Here is a 15,091-nt window from a genome sequence, read left to right on the forward strand (position 1 = left end):
CAACCGTAGAAGTTTTTCGTTGCTGATTTTGAACAGCACTGTTTGAAGTCTACGAGAGGAGGCATAAGTCATAGCCTCCAGTAGAGCTAAGATGGTAGCTTGAAGATGAGAGTTGCAGAAACGGCCAGTACAGTCGTGAAGAACAAGATCATTGTAGCGGGTTTGAAAGGAACAAGTTGACATAGTTTTGTTGAAAGCAACAGCAATGTGGTAGCAGTGGTAAGAGTGCTGTAAAATAGAGAAAGAGGCGCAGGAAACCTTTTTTTTTTTTTTGGCAGCGGTAAAGAAAGTGTTTTACATTCTAGTGATACGGCTCCCAGGCCATACCTATAACTACAACATAAAACCTCAAAGCACTACTAATGACATAAACTAAAACAACAAGATAATTGCATCGGCTATCTATAACGTGTTGATGGCGTACGACGGATGTCTGAACACGAACTTCGGTCTCAAAACACACCACAATCTGTAGAGGACGAGTAGCGCTGGCCATAGCAAAACACCCATCTTTGTTAGTCTTGATTGATGAAGTTTCAGAGAAATACTTGCAACAAGGCCCAAAAAAGAGTCTCGGAGATTCATCTCCTTGGCTATGATAATCTTCCTCTGGAAACCAACGAACCCCCATAAAATTACCCTTACTCATCTTAGTCGGTACAGCTTCAGAGAAATACCTACAACAAGACCCAATAAAGCGTCTTGGAGATTCATCTCCTTCGCTCAAATACACGTTATCTGGAAACCTACGAGAACCTTGACCCAACGAGAGAAACCATAGTGCACTTACGCCACAGGGATGTAGCAAGAAAAGGTGGAAATCAGACCACTGAAATCTGACTCCAAAGGAGAGTAAACTCCTACACTTTGGATCACAGCCCCCGCTGACAAGAACCTCGTATCCAAAAATATCGAGAAGTAAAGTGGGTACAACAAGAACAAACCGCCTGGACATCCCTCTAACCAAAATCATCTCAGGAGACAGCAGAGACCTAGGCTCAACACAGACCCGATGCAAAAAACTAGTCGTAGAAACTATCCCGTGGGGAAGGGGACAGGACACCCCAACCCACCAGGTATTTATTAAAAGGAACAGCTGTAAGTACATTATCCGGGAGCCTGGAACTGAAAGCATGCTGTTGCGCGCGAAGCTGATCAGCCTCATGTATAATGGCGACGGGGTTGACAAGGGAAGCTTTAAAAATTACATTATTCCTGTGATTCCAAATAGCAAAAAGTAGAAGGGTAAAGTGCATTTTTGCGCCAGTAACATCCGTATGAGAGAGAGATAAATACCTCAAGAAATTTTGGAACCACGAATGAAAAGGTTCATTGGAGGTAGAATCCGTTCGAACTCCAAGGTGACTAGCAGACCAAACTCGTTTGATGACCTCACAATCTCGGAAAAGATGGCTCATAGATTCAGAACTCGTTTGGCAGAAATAACAAACTGGGTTTGTTAGCAGTTTCTTGTAACTCTTCTTGTTTATTTATAAAAAGTTAGTACACCTTTGTCAAAAAAAAAAAGAACACTAAAATAATATGGTGTTCCTTGCATCAAGTTCCTTTATACCAGTGATGCAATAACAAAACTCTCATACAAGCAAAAAAATACAGAACCATATAGATCGATCCTCAACAAAATGTGATGTTAGCTCAGGGCTTGTTGTGCACCAAATTATGCGGCCGTGTTTGTAAATGCTTTTGAGTCCAAGGACAATTATAGCCCTAAGAGACAGAGATATAACAATGTGACTTATGGGGGGTTGCGGCTAGACCTTTGGAACAAGAATCATTGGTCAAGATTCACACGACGCATCTTGCATACAAGATTAGCTGTGGGCAAGTCAAGCTGGCTCCCAGACTCTGACCTGATGACATCTTTCAGTTGGTCTCTTGGAGCTGAAAGGCAAGTTTGGAAAGTGGATAGTACTAGAGGAATTGGTACTGATAAAGCCGATAGAACATTTGACAGGTAGTCTATATCAGCTGATAACTGTTGTGCTCCACGATCTGTTATGTACTGAATTCCACGCAACTGCTCCATGTATATCGCAGTAGCACCCTCTGCAACCTTTAGATGTAGCCAAATACAAATGTATTAGAATGCTATGAAATTGGCGAGTATTGTGATGTCAACGAGGTGGATAAAACCAAAAACCACACCACCAGGTCTCAATAAAACGGGACTGAAAGCAGGTGTGGTGGTAAGCCATCATACCACCATGGATGGTGGGGAGGAGGTAAATTTTGCATCAAACCTACTTCAGACCCTCTGATCCACAATCTATTAGCTCAGTAGTTAAAGCAATTTTGACCAATTATTATAGCGGATAATATCATAGATTCGATAGGTAATGGGGGCAAGTGAGGCAAACATAGTTCATTGAGTGTATAACTTTGGAGGCTATGAGTGTGGGAAGTCTGTATGCACCTCAAACCCCACCACAATGATATCCCTAGATAAGCAGAAGGGAACAAGAATGGCTCTATAGTAAAGGTAATGTGTTCGTCACCTTAAACATCCATTCTGTAGCAAAAAACTGGGCCTCATCGGCATTGGCTTCATCACTGGCAATACCTTCTGCAAGGGGCTCCAATTGTTGAGGTAAAGTAAGAAGATATTCTCCAACACTAGTAACATAAGATTGAGGGTACGTGCTGAAGCTTGGGAGAGGGAAAGCACTAGCCTCCTCCACAGAAGACCATATTGGCATGCGTGACACATCGCTAAGGCGTTGCCGGACTTTTGATATCAGGACATCATAAACAAGTTCGTTGACGGTTTCTGCAAATGCGGCAACTCGCTGAGATGCAAGTGGTAGCGCATGAAACCGAGGGTCTTTAGACTGCGTGTGACGAAGTAACTTTGTTAAGACATGTTCAAAGACACTTGTCATGAATAGTACACAAAAAATGAACCATATTGAAATATACTAACCTCTTCAAACAAAAGGGAGTTGTTGGTGTTATAGTTTATATTGAAGCTATTGAAAAGGGGGTGGTTCATGGTTAGTTAGTGGTTACCATTTTAGACAGAACATTCAGCTTATGATATTTCTTATCTGCTGTCTATTTGCAACACCAGACTGAGGTGGCTCATCTACCCATTAGCCTATTTCTTTCACACAAAATTATCAGGCGAGTAACTATATGTAGGATTTTTGTAAACAATTCCCCTGACTTGGAAGATAGAGTAGGTTGTACGTGTAGCAAATAATATGAGTGACAAGAAAATTGAGCCGGATATTTGCAGGAGTGACCGGGGGTCAAGAGGCCTTCGTTGATTATATTCATCATAAATACTCCTTTCTATTCTTTGGATTATGTAACATTTTTCAAAATACGTGAGGAGAACTTCAAATCCAAAGAATGAGAGGAAATGCCTCTCTACAAGAATGAGATATATTTATCAGAGTTAATCCCCTCTACTTATTATGGAGTCTATATTAAAAATATGTCAAGAGCTTCATATAATGAAAGAAGAATACTGTGCTTACCTGTTCAAGAAGGTTAAATAGCTTCCGAGCTTTATCAGGAGTGTCAACTAACCGTACGGTAGCCATATCTAAAGCAGCTCTTCCAGTTATCGTTGAGCCCCCATTTCCATCATAAACATGTGAATGCCTCTGGTTTTGGTCCAGGCTAGAGCCAAACACCGATAAAGAGAGACTCGTGCTTAATCTAGCAACAGTAGCCCTTAAAGAAGCTTCGAAGACTGATGATCTACTTGTCAAACAATCAGCAACTGTGAGAATCTGGAGTGCACCTTGAACAATGGACCATTCTTCCTCATTTGAGATTAAGTCTGTTTTACGAGCGTGTGTCCCATCTTTCTTATCCAATCCTAAATCTTTTTTTGTAATATCGGATGTATTATCTACCCCACAAACGGCTCTTAAAGATTTCAATGTTTCATTCAAGGCAGCAATGTACTGCAACATTATGTCATCCAGGGAAAGAATAAGCTCATCGGCCTCAGAACCACCAGTAAAATTGACGCATCTCTCAACTGCGGCTTCTAGAAGTAAAATGACTTGAGGAATGGATTCCTCCATCCTTCGAACTGTTTCACTCAACTCGATTCCCTGTGCACCCACTCCACGAGTAACAGCTCCTCTTAGATCTAATTTACTGATCTCAGAAGAGAGAATAATACGCTCCATTTGCCCATATCTAGCAAGACATTGACGTATACGTCAGAAAAAGAAATGGCAATTGTTGACTTTCAGTGACAAAGAAATATGAAAGAACCTGATAAGAGTATACCAGTGATCATATACAACGTATATATTACCCAATCGGGGAAAAAAAAAACATAGTTTACCTCTGCCATGTCTAAACTCTAGAAGAATCGACAAAAGGACTACACTTAAATATTTCATAGCACTTCTTGAAAACAAAAGAAACTTACCTTTGTTTGAATGTCTCAAAAGGAGAGTAAACTGCCTTCAGTGTGTCGAGCAATATATTGATCTCCGATTCTGAAAACATATGTTGGATGTTTCTAGCGAAAGTACTGGTCATGTTGTGTAGTTCAATAATTGCATCAAGATGCTTGGACTCGATCTTTATACCCTTGGGCATATCACCAGAAGACATTAAATCCAAGATACCTGCAGATAATGAATCAAAATGTAATGGTTATCAACAAGCATACAGGAATAGATATTCCATCAGCTGCAGAGGAGAGTGAAATTGGCCATCAATCTTGAAAAACTTCTTATCAAATTGCAACCCCTATCACGGTATCACCACATTGGAAACAAATCTGTACTCACAGAAGTTGGTCATCCTTGAAAAACTCTTCACAGATTACAAAAAACATAGTACTCCGCAGTTCAAAGATGCGCTTCTCAGACATAATTGACAAGAGGACAATCACATCAACCCACAGGCAACTGCTTCTCATAAAGTTAAGACGAACAAACAAGGAACTACGGTATACAGCTAGCGACAATACAAATTGATGGAACACGGGATATTTTGCTTCTAAAACTAGAAGAATTTTCTTTTTAGAGTAGAGATCTTTCAAAAACCCTTTCCACATTCTAAAATCTTCCATATTGACAGAGAAAGATAGTTTTAGCAAGCAACACAATCATTCAGCAAATCACCTTAAAAAGCTTGAATGTTAGAAAAATGCTAAAGTGCAACTTAATCAGCACTTTCATCTTAATCCAGCAAGCTAAATAGTAACTAAACTGCACATATTTGAAGTGTGTCTTCACTGTAAAACCTCACGAGGAGACTATGGGAACACAACTTGTACATCAAGTCTCTCTCTTGTCTCTGCACTTGTGTACATGAGCGCAAGACCACAGCAGCCATCTGCCCATCATTGCACATAAAAAAGGATTTCATTTAAAAAAAAAAAATGAAGTTGCAAACCTCTAGCCAGCGCTTTTGTTTCAGGAACAACATCTCCAGTTGCCAGGTTGATACGGGAAGTGAAGCTTGAATTAACAATTGACATAGTCTCCATTAATAATTTTGGAACCAACGTTTTATAGTCATCTGGGAAAGCAGTCATGCACCTGTCGAGTTATACACGATAATCTTCTGTTAGATTAAAGAAGTGATTTACCATTTACTAACATTGAGAAATAAAAGAAAATGACGACAGAGGTTCAAGGGTGATCAATTGCTCTTCAAGTTCGAGTAAAAATAAAGGACAGCCAAGAACCAATCAATGTAGCATAAACTTTGAAATGTGTGCAATGGGGCCAAAAATGCAGGTCATGATGATTGAGTGTCCATGCAAATGAACGCCTTCCACTGACAGCCTATGGTAAACAGAGAGTACTCCAATGCTAATATAGCATAAAAAGAAGTCTGGTAAAAGAAATTGATACTTTCAGACATGAGAAGATGAAGAGCAAAAGAAATGATCAAAAATATAAAATCAAGTGAAAAGTACGCAAATGAAAGAGTTTAGTAACTATAACAATGGCGATAGATCGAAAAGCACTCCGTCACAGAGTGGTAGAAATATAGATTAGAAACACCTTGCAGAATTCACTATAGTAAGCTTCCTTGAGTCAATTTGAATTGTAGTACTACGTATAAAAAACGATAACACCACTAAAAAAGTGGTTACCAGGTCGGTATATATAAAATTGTCAGGTTTAAAATTTTTTGCTGTGACAGATTGTGCAAGATAAGAACTTTGAAGAGGACGGTGGATATGATGTTTGATTATACCATTTCCATTCTTGCTCAAGATGAAGTAGCAATTCATCGTAGAAAGTTGGCAACCAACTAGAGAAGGAAAGGGATGAAGAGTTTGACTGGAACTCATCTGCATTTGACAGCCTTTCTCCATCAATTTTCTCAGCGGCCAATTTATATGTAAGCTGTCTAGAATCAAATTCATCCCACAGCTGCTTTATGGGTCTGAGGTGAACCTTAGTGTAATACAGTTCAAAAGACTTGGCTCTACCAATACGCACAAGAATTCCTCGCATCTCTTGAGCAACATCAACCTGCATAGACAAAAAAAAGAAAGTATAGGAACATTAATGCATAAAATGGCAAGATCAAACAACATAAGATTGGGTTACCCAAACAAGAATAGATACTTTACCTTACGGTTAGACAATGCATCTGTCAGGCGAGGCTGCACCATAGAATCCAACCTATCCTCTAAAACCTCCAGTTGCTTCCTCACATTCGCAAATTCAGCAACCTGAATAAAGTAAACCGGCAGCAAATGTCTAAAGGCCAGGATCACTATAACTTAGCAATTATAAGTAACACTCGCTATTGCATCATACCTCCCCTACAGCGGACAAGCAATGCCTCATGCTAGCTAAGGTTTCTGCAGCACGTGGAAGATCACCACTTGCAAAAACATCCTCGACTGTTGAGCTCAATTGCGTTAAGCCAGCAGCATCCTTCATAACAGAAATGGTTTTCCTGGTTATAACCGTATAATATTCATAGCCTAGCGGGCAAACAGACGTGAGAAGTCAATCATTTTTTTTAACCTGCAATGTCTCATACGCAGCTTCCATTCTACACTTGACAGTATCAATTGTAGCAAGAGCTGCTATTGATTCTGCAGCAGAGCCTTCCGCCTGAAAATGATCCCAACAAAGACTTTATTAGCAAAACAGCTCCAACTTACTAAAATTGTTTAGCATCAGCCTAACAGGGAAGAAAGGAAAGGTAGCCCAGCAAGCAGTCCACGTTATTTGCACAACTAAATTTATAGAACACATAGTTTAGCATCAGCCTGAAAATGTCGACGGTCCGCTGACCCTGTCCGTTTCAGATTGAGTAGAGTTCGGTTTATCGAGTTTTGGGGAACTTCCGGTGACTAGAGAAAATCCATTTTGCTCATCGTAATAATTCATTAAGAACGCAACATACAGCTTCCCTACAACATTCTAATGGCTTATTCTCAAAGATCAATCCAATCGATTATGAGACCTCAATCTACTATATAAGCCATCGGGAGCAATTTCTTGTCAATGTACAAAACTACAAACATAAACCATGCCTCAGGGAAACAAAATGATTGGGCTTCAAAATATACCAATGTTCATTTAGATCGTTATATGTTACAGAGGGGAAAAAAAGTCCGTCACAAGTTTTACGAGCCAACCAGAATCATTAGGCAAAATGTTATCCCAGCTTTGGCAAAAATAATAATAATAATATCAGCTATTCATCCATTTGAGTTTTCAAATCCCTAATAGTAAACTAACCATTGAAATACATCTCCTATACCAACTTCAAAGATGCGGTACTTATCTTCAGAGATCAGATATACACAACCATAATTCCTTTGCACACCATCTTTCTAATTTAATGTAGAATAATTCCTTGTACAACCTAATTCCCCTGGTCAATAGCATCTAAACATGGACCATGGGTGCCTGTGTCGATTGCAAGAATAATAGTCCCTTCTTAACTACAATCACTTCTAATGCCTAAATTAAGCAACCCGCCAATTCAGATGCCACTTATCCTCCTTTGAACTCATAGTTACCACGTGATAAAGCAACTGAATTTCATACTCCGTATTAACTTACCCCAAAATGTCCCATGTTGTAATGAAGTTATAATGATACTATTCCCAATCACGTATATTTTCATGGCCTCTCTTCACAACACACCAACGGTTTAATGCCACTTAGTTTAGTGTACACTCGATAAAAAAATGAGTTTTTGCGTAGCACCACTTGTAGAGAGGAACAGACGACAACTAATAAGTAATCTTAGCTCATATTCACCCAAGGCTACAGGTTGAACAAACGCTTGTTCATAGGTGATACATGGCTATGGCTATACCACAAACATTTAAATACCAAAAAAAGACGATATAATAAGCGACTATCATAATACTCATTCACTCTAAGCCTCGGCCATATTAATCACACTGACATTCACAGAATCCACAAGCAAATAACATAATCAAGTGTTGTAACAAAAAACTAACAATCACAAGTTAAGAATCTGAGCTACAATATTATGATTATGATGCCAAAATCACTCAAACAGTCAACCATATAAATCACATTGACATTCACAGAAGCCACAAATAAATATAATAGAAATCAAATTTAATTAACACTAATCAACTGTTCTACTTGAAACTAACAATCATTATTCTAACAATCTCAGCAAATATACTACGATTACAATAATAAGCCACAATCATAATCAGACTAACAGTCAAGCATATAAATCACATTCACAATCACAATTACATAACACAATCAAAATTACTTGTCATTTACGTACTGTAATAAAATAAAATAAAATAAAATAAAAAGAAACGATCAAAATCACACCAATAACACAAATTCTAGAACAAGACAGTTTCACGCCGTGAGAAGGTCTCACTAATAAACTATTCTAAGCAAAAATAACAATCACTAATCAACAAACTCAGCTACGATCACTCTGACTGTCCGACACATAATCGCATTGACATTCACACAATTCACAGCTACAAAATTACAAAATCAAAATGACAGTAATGAAGTATTGTAATCATAAATAACAAATCAAAGATGAAGAATGAGAGGTAGAATAGTATTCACAACCTGTTTAAGCTTGTCAAGGATAGACACAACAGAAGAACGAAGAGAAAGGGCGTCATCACGAAGTCGAATAACTTCACGCGAGGCGCGTGGTACACGCAATATAGCAGCAGAACTTTGTTCTTCGAGAGAAGCGGAGATCTCTTCTGACATCATTTGGAGCTTCATTTCTAGATCAACCAAATGCTTCTCTAATGGATCGTGAGGATGACGCGCCTCCACCGCATTGTTTATCCATTTCTTCGCGTCGAAATTCTCCTCCGAGAATGCCGCTAAATCTACCATCATTTTTGCTGAGCAATTGATCAAGGTAATACCTTGTTGTTATGTGAGAATAAATTGAGGAATTTGGAGTAAAGGTGACTTTTGACTGAAGAGTGAAATATGGAAGTTAGATAGTATTCAAATTTAGGTGTTGATTACTTGATTAGATTTTGTTGTAAATTGTGATCGCTTTCAGTCTCTCGCTGCTTCTTCAAAGTAGATGGGGTGAAATTAAGGGGGTGATTTGGTTGGGGGTTATGGATTTTTATTTTTTATTTTTTTTTCTCTTTTTTTTGTCCTGATAAGTTAGGAAAGCTAGATTGATCATCTGGACTGGATAGGACCTCATTATTTCGAATGAAAGAGGTAATTTGAAGTCACCGATTTTCAAACCACCTCGAAATAGTTGAACATGAATTTTTAATAGAAGTCATAAAATCAGCAACCATGTTGGTTTCACGAAAAGTAATGTTTAATTATCACTTTATCGAAAGAATAAATATCTAATTTCACATCTTTGATAATACTAGAAATTTCCCAAGGAATTTGTTAAGTACTACGAATTGAGTTAATAACACATAAATTATCACCCTCCACAATTAACTTTTAGATTCCTGAGTATTTAGCTGCTAAAATGTCTTCTTTTAAAGCGAGAGCTTCCGCAACAAGAATACTATTGGATCCGCATTTTTTTGCTCCACGACATTACCATTATGATCTCTTATAGAATATCCTAAAACAACTTTATTGCCTTCTATTCTCGATTCCTCAAAATTTAGCTTTAGGAAACCGTTTCTAGGTTTCTCCCACCATATTTCTTCCTTATTAGAAGTGTTTCCAGCTGACTCGTCTTTCTCAGGATTGTTGAGATTCTTATGTCTGATCTCATTTCAGGTCTTAGTGCTATTATTACGTAAAGTAATAAGTTTGCTAATATTAAAATGAACATTATAAAGAATTAGAGATAATGTCATTTCTATAAACTCATGCATTCCACCAAATAAAAATAATTTTAATGAAATCATCTTTAGGAATTAAGTTTTTGAGATAATTAAGTTTCATTATAAATCTTTGACTTGCAATATTATCATAACTTGACAAAAAGTTGTTGAAGCTAATAATGTTTATATTTTGGATAACAGACCCAATCATGAGACATTCGTAAAAAAAATGATCTTTGTTTTCAATAGGATAGTTGCATAAAACACAATAAGTTGGGACATTAATATGACTTTTTAGAAGCCCGCCTTTCGTTTTTTTTTTTGATAAGGTAAAGAAACTAGATTGATCGAAATCAACTTATACCATCCCTGCGGATGAGAAAAGTAAAAGAAAATCAACGATTTTCAAATTACCAAGCACCAAACAAAATTAAAGGACATCAAATAAGAAACTTTCATTAGAGTTAAAAATTACTTTAGAGCCCAACAAAAAAAATAAGAAAAATAAAAACTAAAAAAAAAACTAAAGGGAGAACACGGTGACCCCAAACTAAAATCAAGAATGATTTAGTATAATCAATTTGATGATCAACCCTTGAAAAATTGCTCTTTTTTTTTCTTGATTTAAACCTCCAATTACTAAGACATATATCTAAAATAACCTCTTTAAGGCTAAAAAGAAGAGGAAATCAAAGATTAGTCTTTAGAAGGAGGAAATCAAAAGGAGAGAATGACTAAAGAAGTACGGAGTATTTCTTTTTAATGAAACAAATAAAGAAAAAGAACACAAGATGGAGGTTTCATCTTGTTTTGACAGAATTTGACTGAAGAAAATTTCTAAAGATGCCTTTTTAAAACTTGCCAACACAGAAATTAATCTTAGGGTAAAATTCAGAATTTCTTAGATCTATTTCAATTCTTGAATTAAACCTTCATTCTTAAGATATATGTCTAAAAAAACTCTCCTAGGCTAAATTGGAGAGTAATTATAGTCAAATCTTATAGTAGGTAAAACTCAAGAAAAGTAAAAAGAAGAAAATTCTAACAATAGAGATGAAGAAATGATGGAGATTGGAGATTCAACACCATTTCTAATTTCTGGATGTTTTTTTTGCTTTTGGAGAGGATTTTCCCTTTCTAAGAATTTAGAGAGATGAATGCTCTCATTTGTTTTCTGTTTAATTGGAGGGTATTGCTTTTTCACATACGAATTTTACTCTTTCACATACGTTATTTACAATTTTACCCTTGTCATCTTTTCATTCTTCATTCTCACTTTTTTTTCTCCCTTTGCTCATCTCCCTTCATCACCTTCATCTGAGAAGATGGATGATGACGACATTGGGTTATGTGATTCTGTTCGGATTTATCTCTACCTTTCAAGGACGAACTTTCTTAATGACAACAATAACATAATGCCTGCTTGAGGTGGGATTGCCCTAATTGTGACCCAGGATGACGTTACCGACATTACAATTAGGCCAATGTTTAATTTACTATTTGATGCTGATTGCTAAAAGTATGAAATTAAACAATTAAACAATGAAATTCTAATTAGATGTAAATGATTATTTAATTAGTACACGTTCTTCGTGTGTTTTGTTACCAACGCCACCTCCATTAACCAATTCCGGTCAGTTCGTTCGCCGACAAACCATCAACCTAATTAAAGAACTTAGACAATTAAAAACCCTAGTTTTAGGACAAAATAATTGATAAACAAGTTTTTAATAATTGCTAAACAAATAATTACTTCATACTTGAAAAACTTGAAGAATTATAATATATTATTCAAGTTTTTAGAACAAGTAGATTCAATTTTAGGGAAAAAAAGTATAGATAAAACCTAATTTGTTTAAGTTTAGAAAAAGGATATAATACGGAAACTTAATAAAAAAGTGTATGCGAAAGAGTAAAGTCCGTATGTGAAAAAGTAACACCGTAATTGGAAGTCGAAGCCTGCCTTTTGTTTGTAGGTCGTCAACACGGGCTTTCCAAAGAAAAAATTTCAACTTTGGAGGAATATCCAATTTCCAAATCCACTGAAATTCTGGAATTAAGAACGAAAACGATTTGTCCTGCACTAAAACTTGTGAGAGGGTTTTCTAATATATTGAGAGACTAATCTTATGTATCCTTTTATTTGCATTTTGTGACGTTTTTGTTGTTGATCGTCGCATATTAATTACGTATCTCTTTACATAAAAAATGTACTTATTTTATCTTTACTCATGATTTGTACCTATTTTATTACTTTAGTACCATTTTTTCTTAAAATTGTAAAATAATCTCCCAATAAACTTATTGAGAGACCGTCCCTCAGGAGACCTACTCGTACCTGTGTGGGGTGATATTTGAGGGATATGGAATATTACTGGGAGTGTTTTATTTTCGATACTAGTCTAAAATCCGTACAAATTATACGGGTATGCCATTTAAAACATTTTTAATACAACAAAATTATTAAATTGTATATCATGTTATATTTGAAAATTTTAGTTTTGAATTATAAATTCTATTAGCAATTAAAAAACTATACATAACTTTCCTGATTAAGATATAGTGATTTCAACAATACATTTTGTATTTGTGTCAATATATGTATATCCTAACAAAATTAGCACGTGAAAATATAAAATATGAAATAAAATATTCTCTTAGTCGTACAATATAAATTGAAAAGTACCCCTCCGTGTCAATGTAGAATTCATTAGCACTTAACTATATAGCCATTATTTTTTTTAGATACTAGTTGGAAAGCCGCGTGCTATGCACGCGGCATCCAACACTTATCGACGATACTAAATGGAGGCGATTTCTGTAGTATTGAAAGAACATATTATTTTACGGTATTTGTACAATATTTAGACGGTATTTGTACAAGCAAACATGTACATATATTACAAACGAAACTAATTCGTTGATTTATTGCGGATAGGTCTTTCTCCGATCTAGTAAACACAAAGTGGTTGTAGGTAATGTTATCTTACCATAGACTAAGTACATTTTTATATAAGGTAGTAGCCGTATATTTTAAGTTAATCATCTTTCACCACATGGACAGCAAACTCAACGGATGTATCATGTACTTCATTGTTTGGAAGAACATCATGTTCAATCTCAGACCATTGGGAATTATATGTCAATGCTGGGAAAACGAAGCTCTTCTCATATCGTTGAGCCAAACACCTTGCATTAAGATAGCGATATCTCATATCTCGATCAGTTTCGATAAAGGTTGCAGGAACTATGATAGAGCGACGTCCAACATCTGAACTACGTGTTTTGTCCGCCGTTGATTTCAACTGCATTATTTCCTAGCTGCATATACAACAAGTATATCAGTAATGTAAGGATAGGAAAGGTAAAAGACAATATGCAGTACCACGAAATAATATTTGAATATAATATTGATAAGAAATAATACGTGAATACAAATAGAATATATTGGTAGAAATGTAGGAAAAGTTGGCGCTTAGTCGAGTAATAAAAAAAGTTATAAGAGAAAAAAGAAATTTGTAACTTTGTATCTAATAATCTTGACCATAAATTAAAATTTCGATTGTTATTAATTTTAACTTAGAATAACTGTTTTCCTCTATTGTGTGTTGCGTAGTTTTCGAAAGTTGTCTAATATTAATAGGTAGATTATTTGTCAATTGTTAACTTCGTTAGGTATTCATACTTTATAAGTTGAAAAAAATAGAGACAAGACATCACTAAGGAAAAAATATTGAATCATTCACTCATGTAAACTGTCTTATTTTATATATATATATATATATATATATATATATATATATATATATATATATATATATATATATATATATAGATTCTGGATCCGGTGAGAACCACCTACATAGTAAGAACCTTGAGAACTCCACCTTAATGCTTTTTTTCTAAAAAATAACGACATATTTGGATTCGGCATAGAATTTTATGTCTAGATAACATATTTCTTGGTCCAAAAACTATAAATTATTGACCGGAATCCGCATTTATATAATTATTTTATTAATTTTGATGCACCTAGTACTCATTTTTCATGTATCTAACAATTTTCACGCACCTGGAACTATTTTCGTGCACTTATAGCCTGATATTTTCATGCACCTAGTAATCATTTTCATGCATGTAACAATTTTCATGCACCTAGTATTGGTTTTCGTGCATCTATATCCATTTTAGTATACCTAATTGTATTTTAGTACATTAAGTTTATATTTTGTTAATAAAATCAAATTTTTTTGTTTAGCTATACTAAAAATGTGTTAGAATAAGCTAAACTAAGGGTAAATGATCCATCAAAACTTTCGAAACAAGATTTGATGATGATTTAGTAAAGGTTCTCACGGTTCTCATTATCTTGGTGGTTCTCACTTGATCCGACTATATATATATATATATATATATATATATATATATATATATATATATATATATATATATATATATATATATATATATATGTTTTTTTTAACAAGTACACGTAATTTGTCACTTTTATATATATTTTACAAAAACACGTACTTTGTCACTATTACATTGTAAAAGTACATGCTAGCATAAACAGGGAAATTGTGGAGTTGTTATGTACGTAAGAGGTACAGCGCAAACGACTAAGCTACAACTTATTTATTACATATACACCAAAGCGGTAGCGGCTTTCTGTACATAAGAAGTACTTCACAAACAAACAGACTACCTACGCATCATCCACAACCGTTAGGACTTTTGTGGTTCTACTTAGCTAAAAGTCCATGAAGTTATCAAATTCCTGCTCAAGTAAATTGAACTTATGTTGCAGCTCCTGTAGGGCATAGTAGTTAT

The 15,091-nt window shown here is 35.5% G+C and overlaps 1 protein-coding gene across 1 annotated transcript; it reads right to left on the reverse strand.

Moving 5' to 3' along the window:
• Positions 1-1,432: 1,432 nt before the first annotated feature.
• Positions 1,433-9,634, reverse strand: LOC141600321 (conserved oligomeric Golgi complex subunit 7). The gene is made up of 10 exons (XM_074420533.1): positions 9,057-9,634; positions 6,990-7,079; positions 6,777-6,896; positions 6,587-6,688; positions 6,205-6,485; positions 5,392-5,537; positions 4,415-4,616; positions 3,501-4,176; positions 2,517-2,849; positions 1,433-2,074 (listed from the first exon to the last, which is right to left on the reverse strand). Exons 1-10 carry the CDS (start codon positions 9,339-9,341, stop codon positions 1,793-1,795), a joined length of 2,517 nt encoding a protein of 838 aa, XP_074276634.1. The 5' UTR covers positions 9,342-9,634; the 3' UTR covers positions 1,433-1,792.
• Positions 9,635-15,091: the final 5,457 nt, after the last annotated feature.

Source organism: Silene latifolia, chromosome 9 (genome assembly GCF_048544455.1).
Source record: "Silene latifolia isolate original U9 population chromosome 9, ASM4854445v1, whole genome shotgun sequence".
NCBI classification, from domain to species: Eukaryota; Viridiplantae; Streptophyta; class Magnoliopsida; order Caryophyllales; family Caryophyllaceae; genus Silene; species Silene latifolia.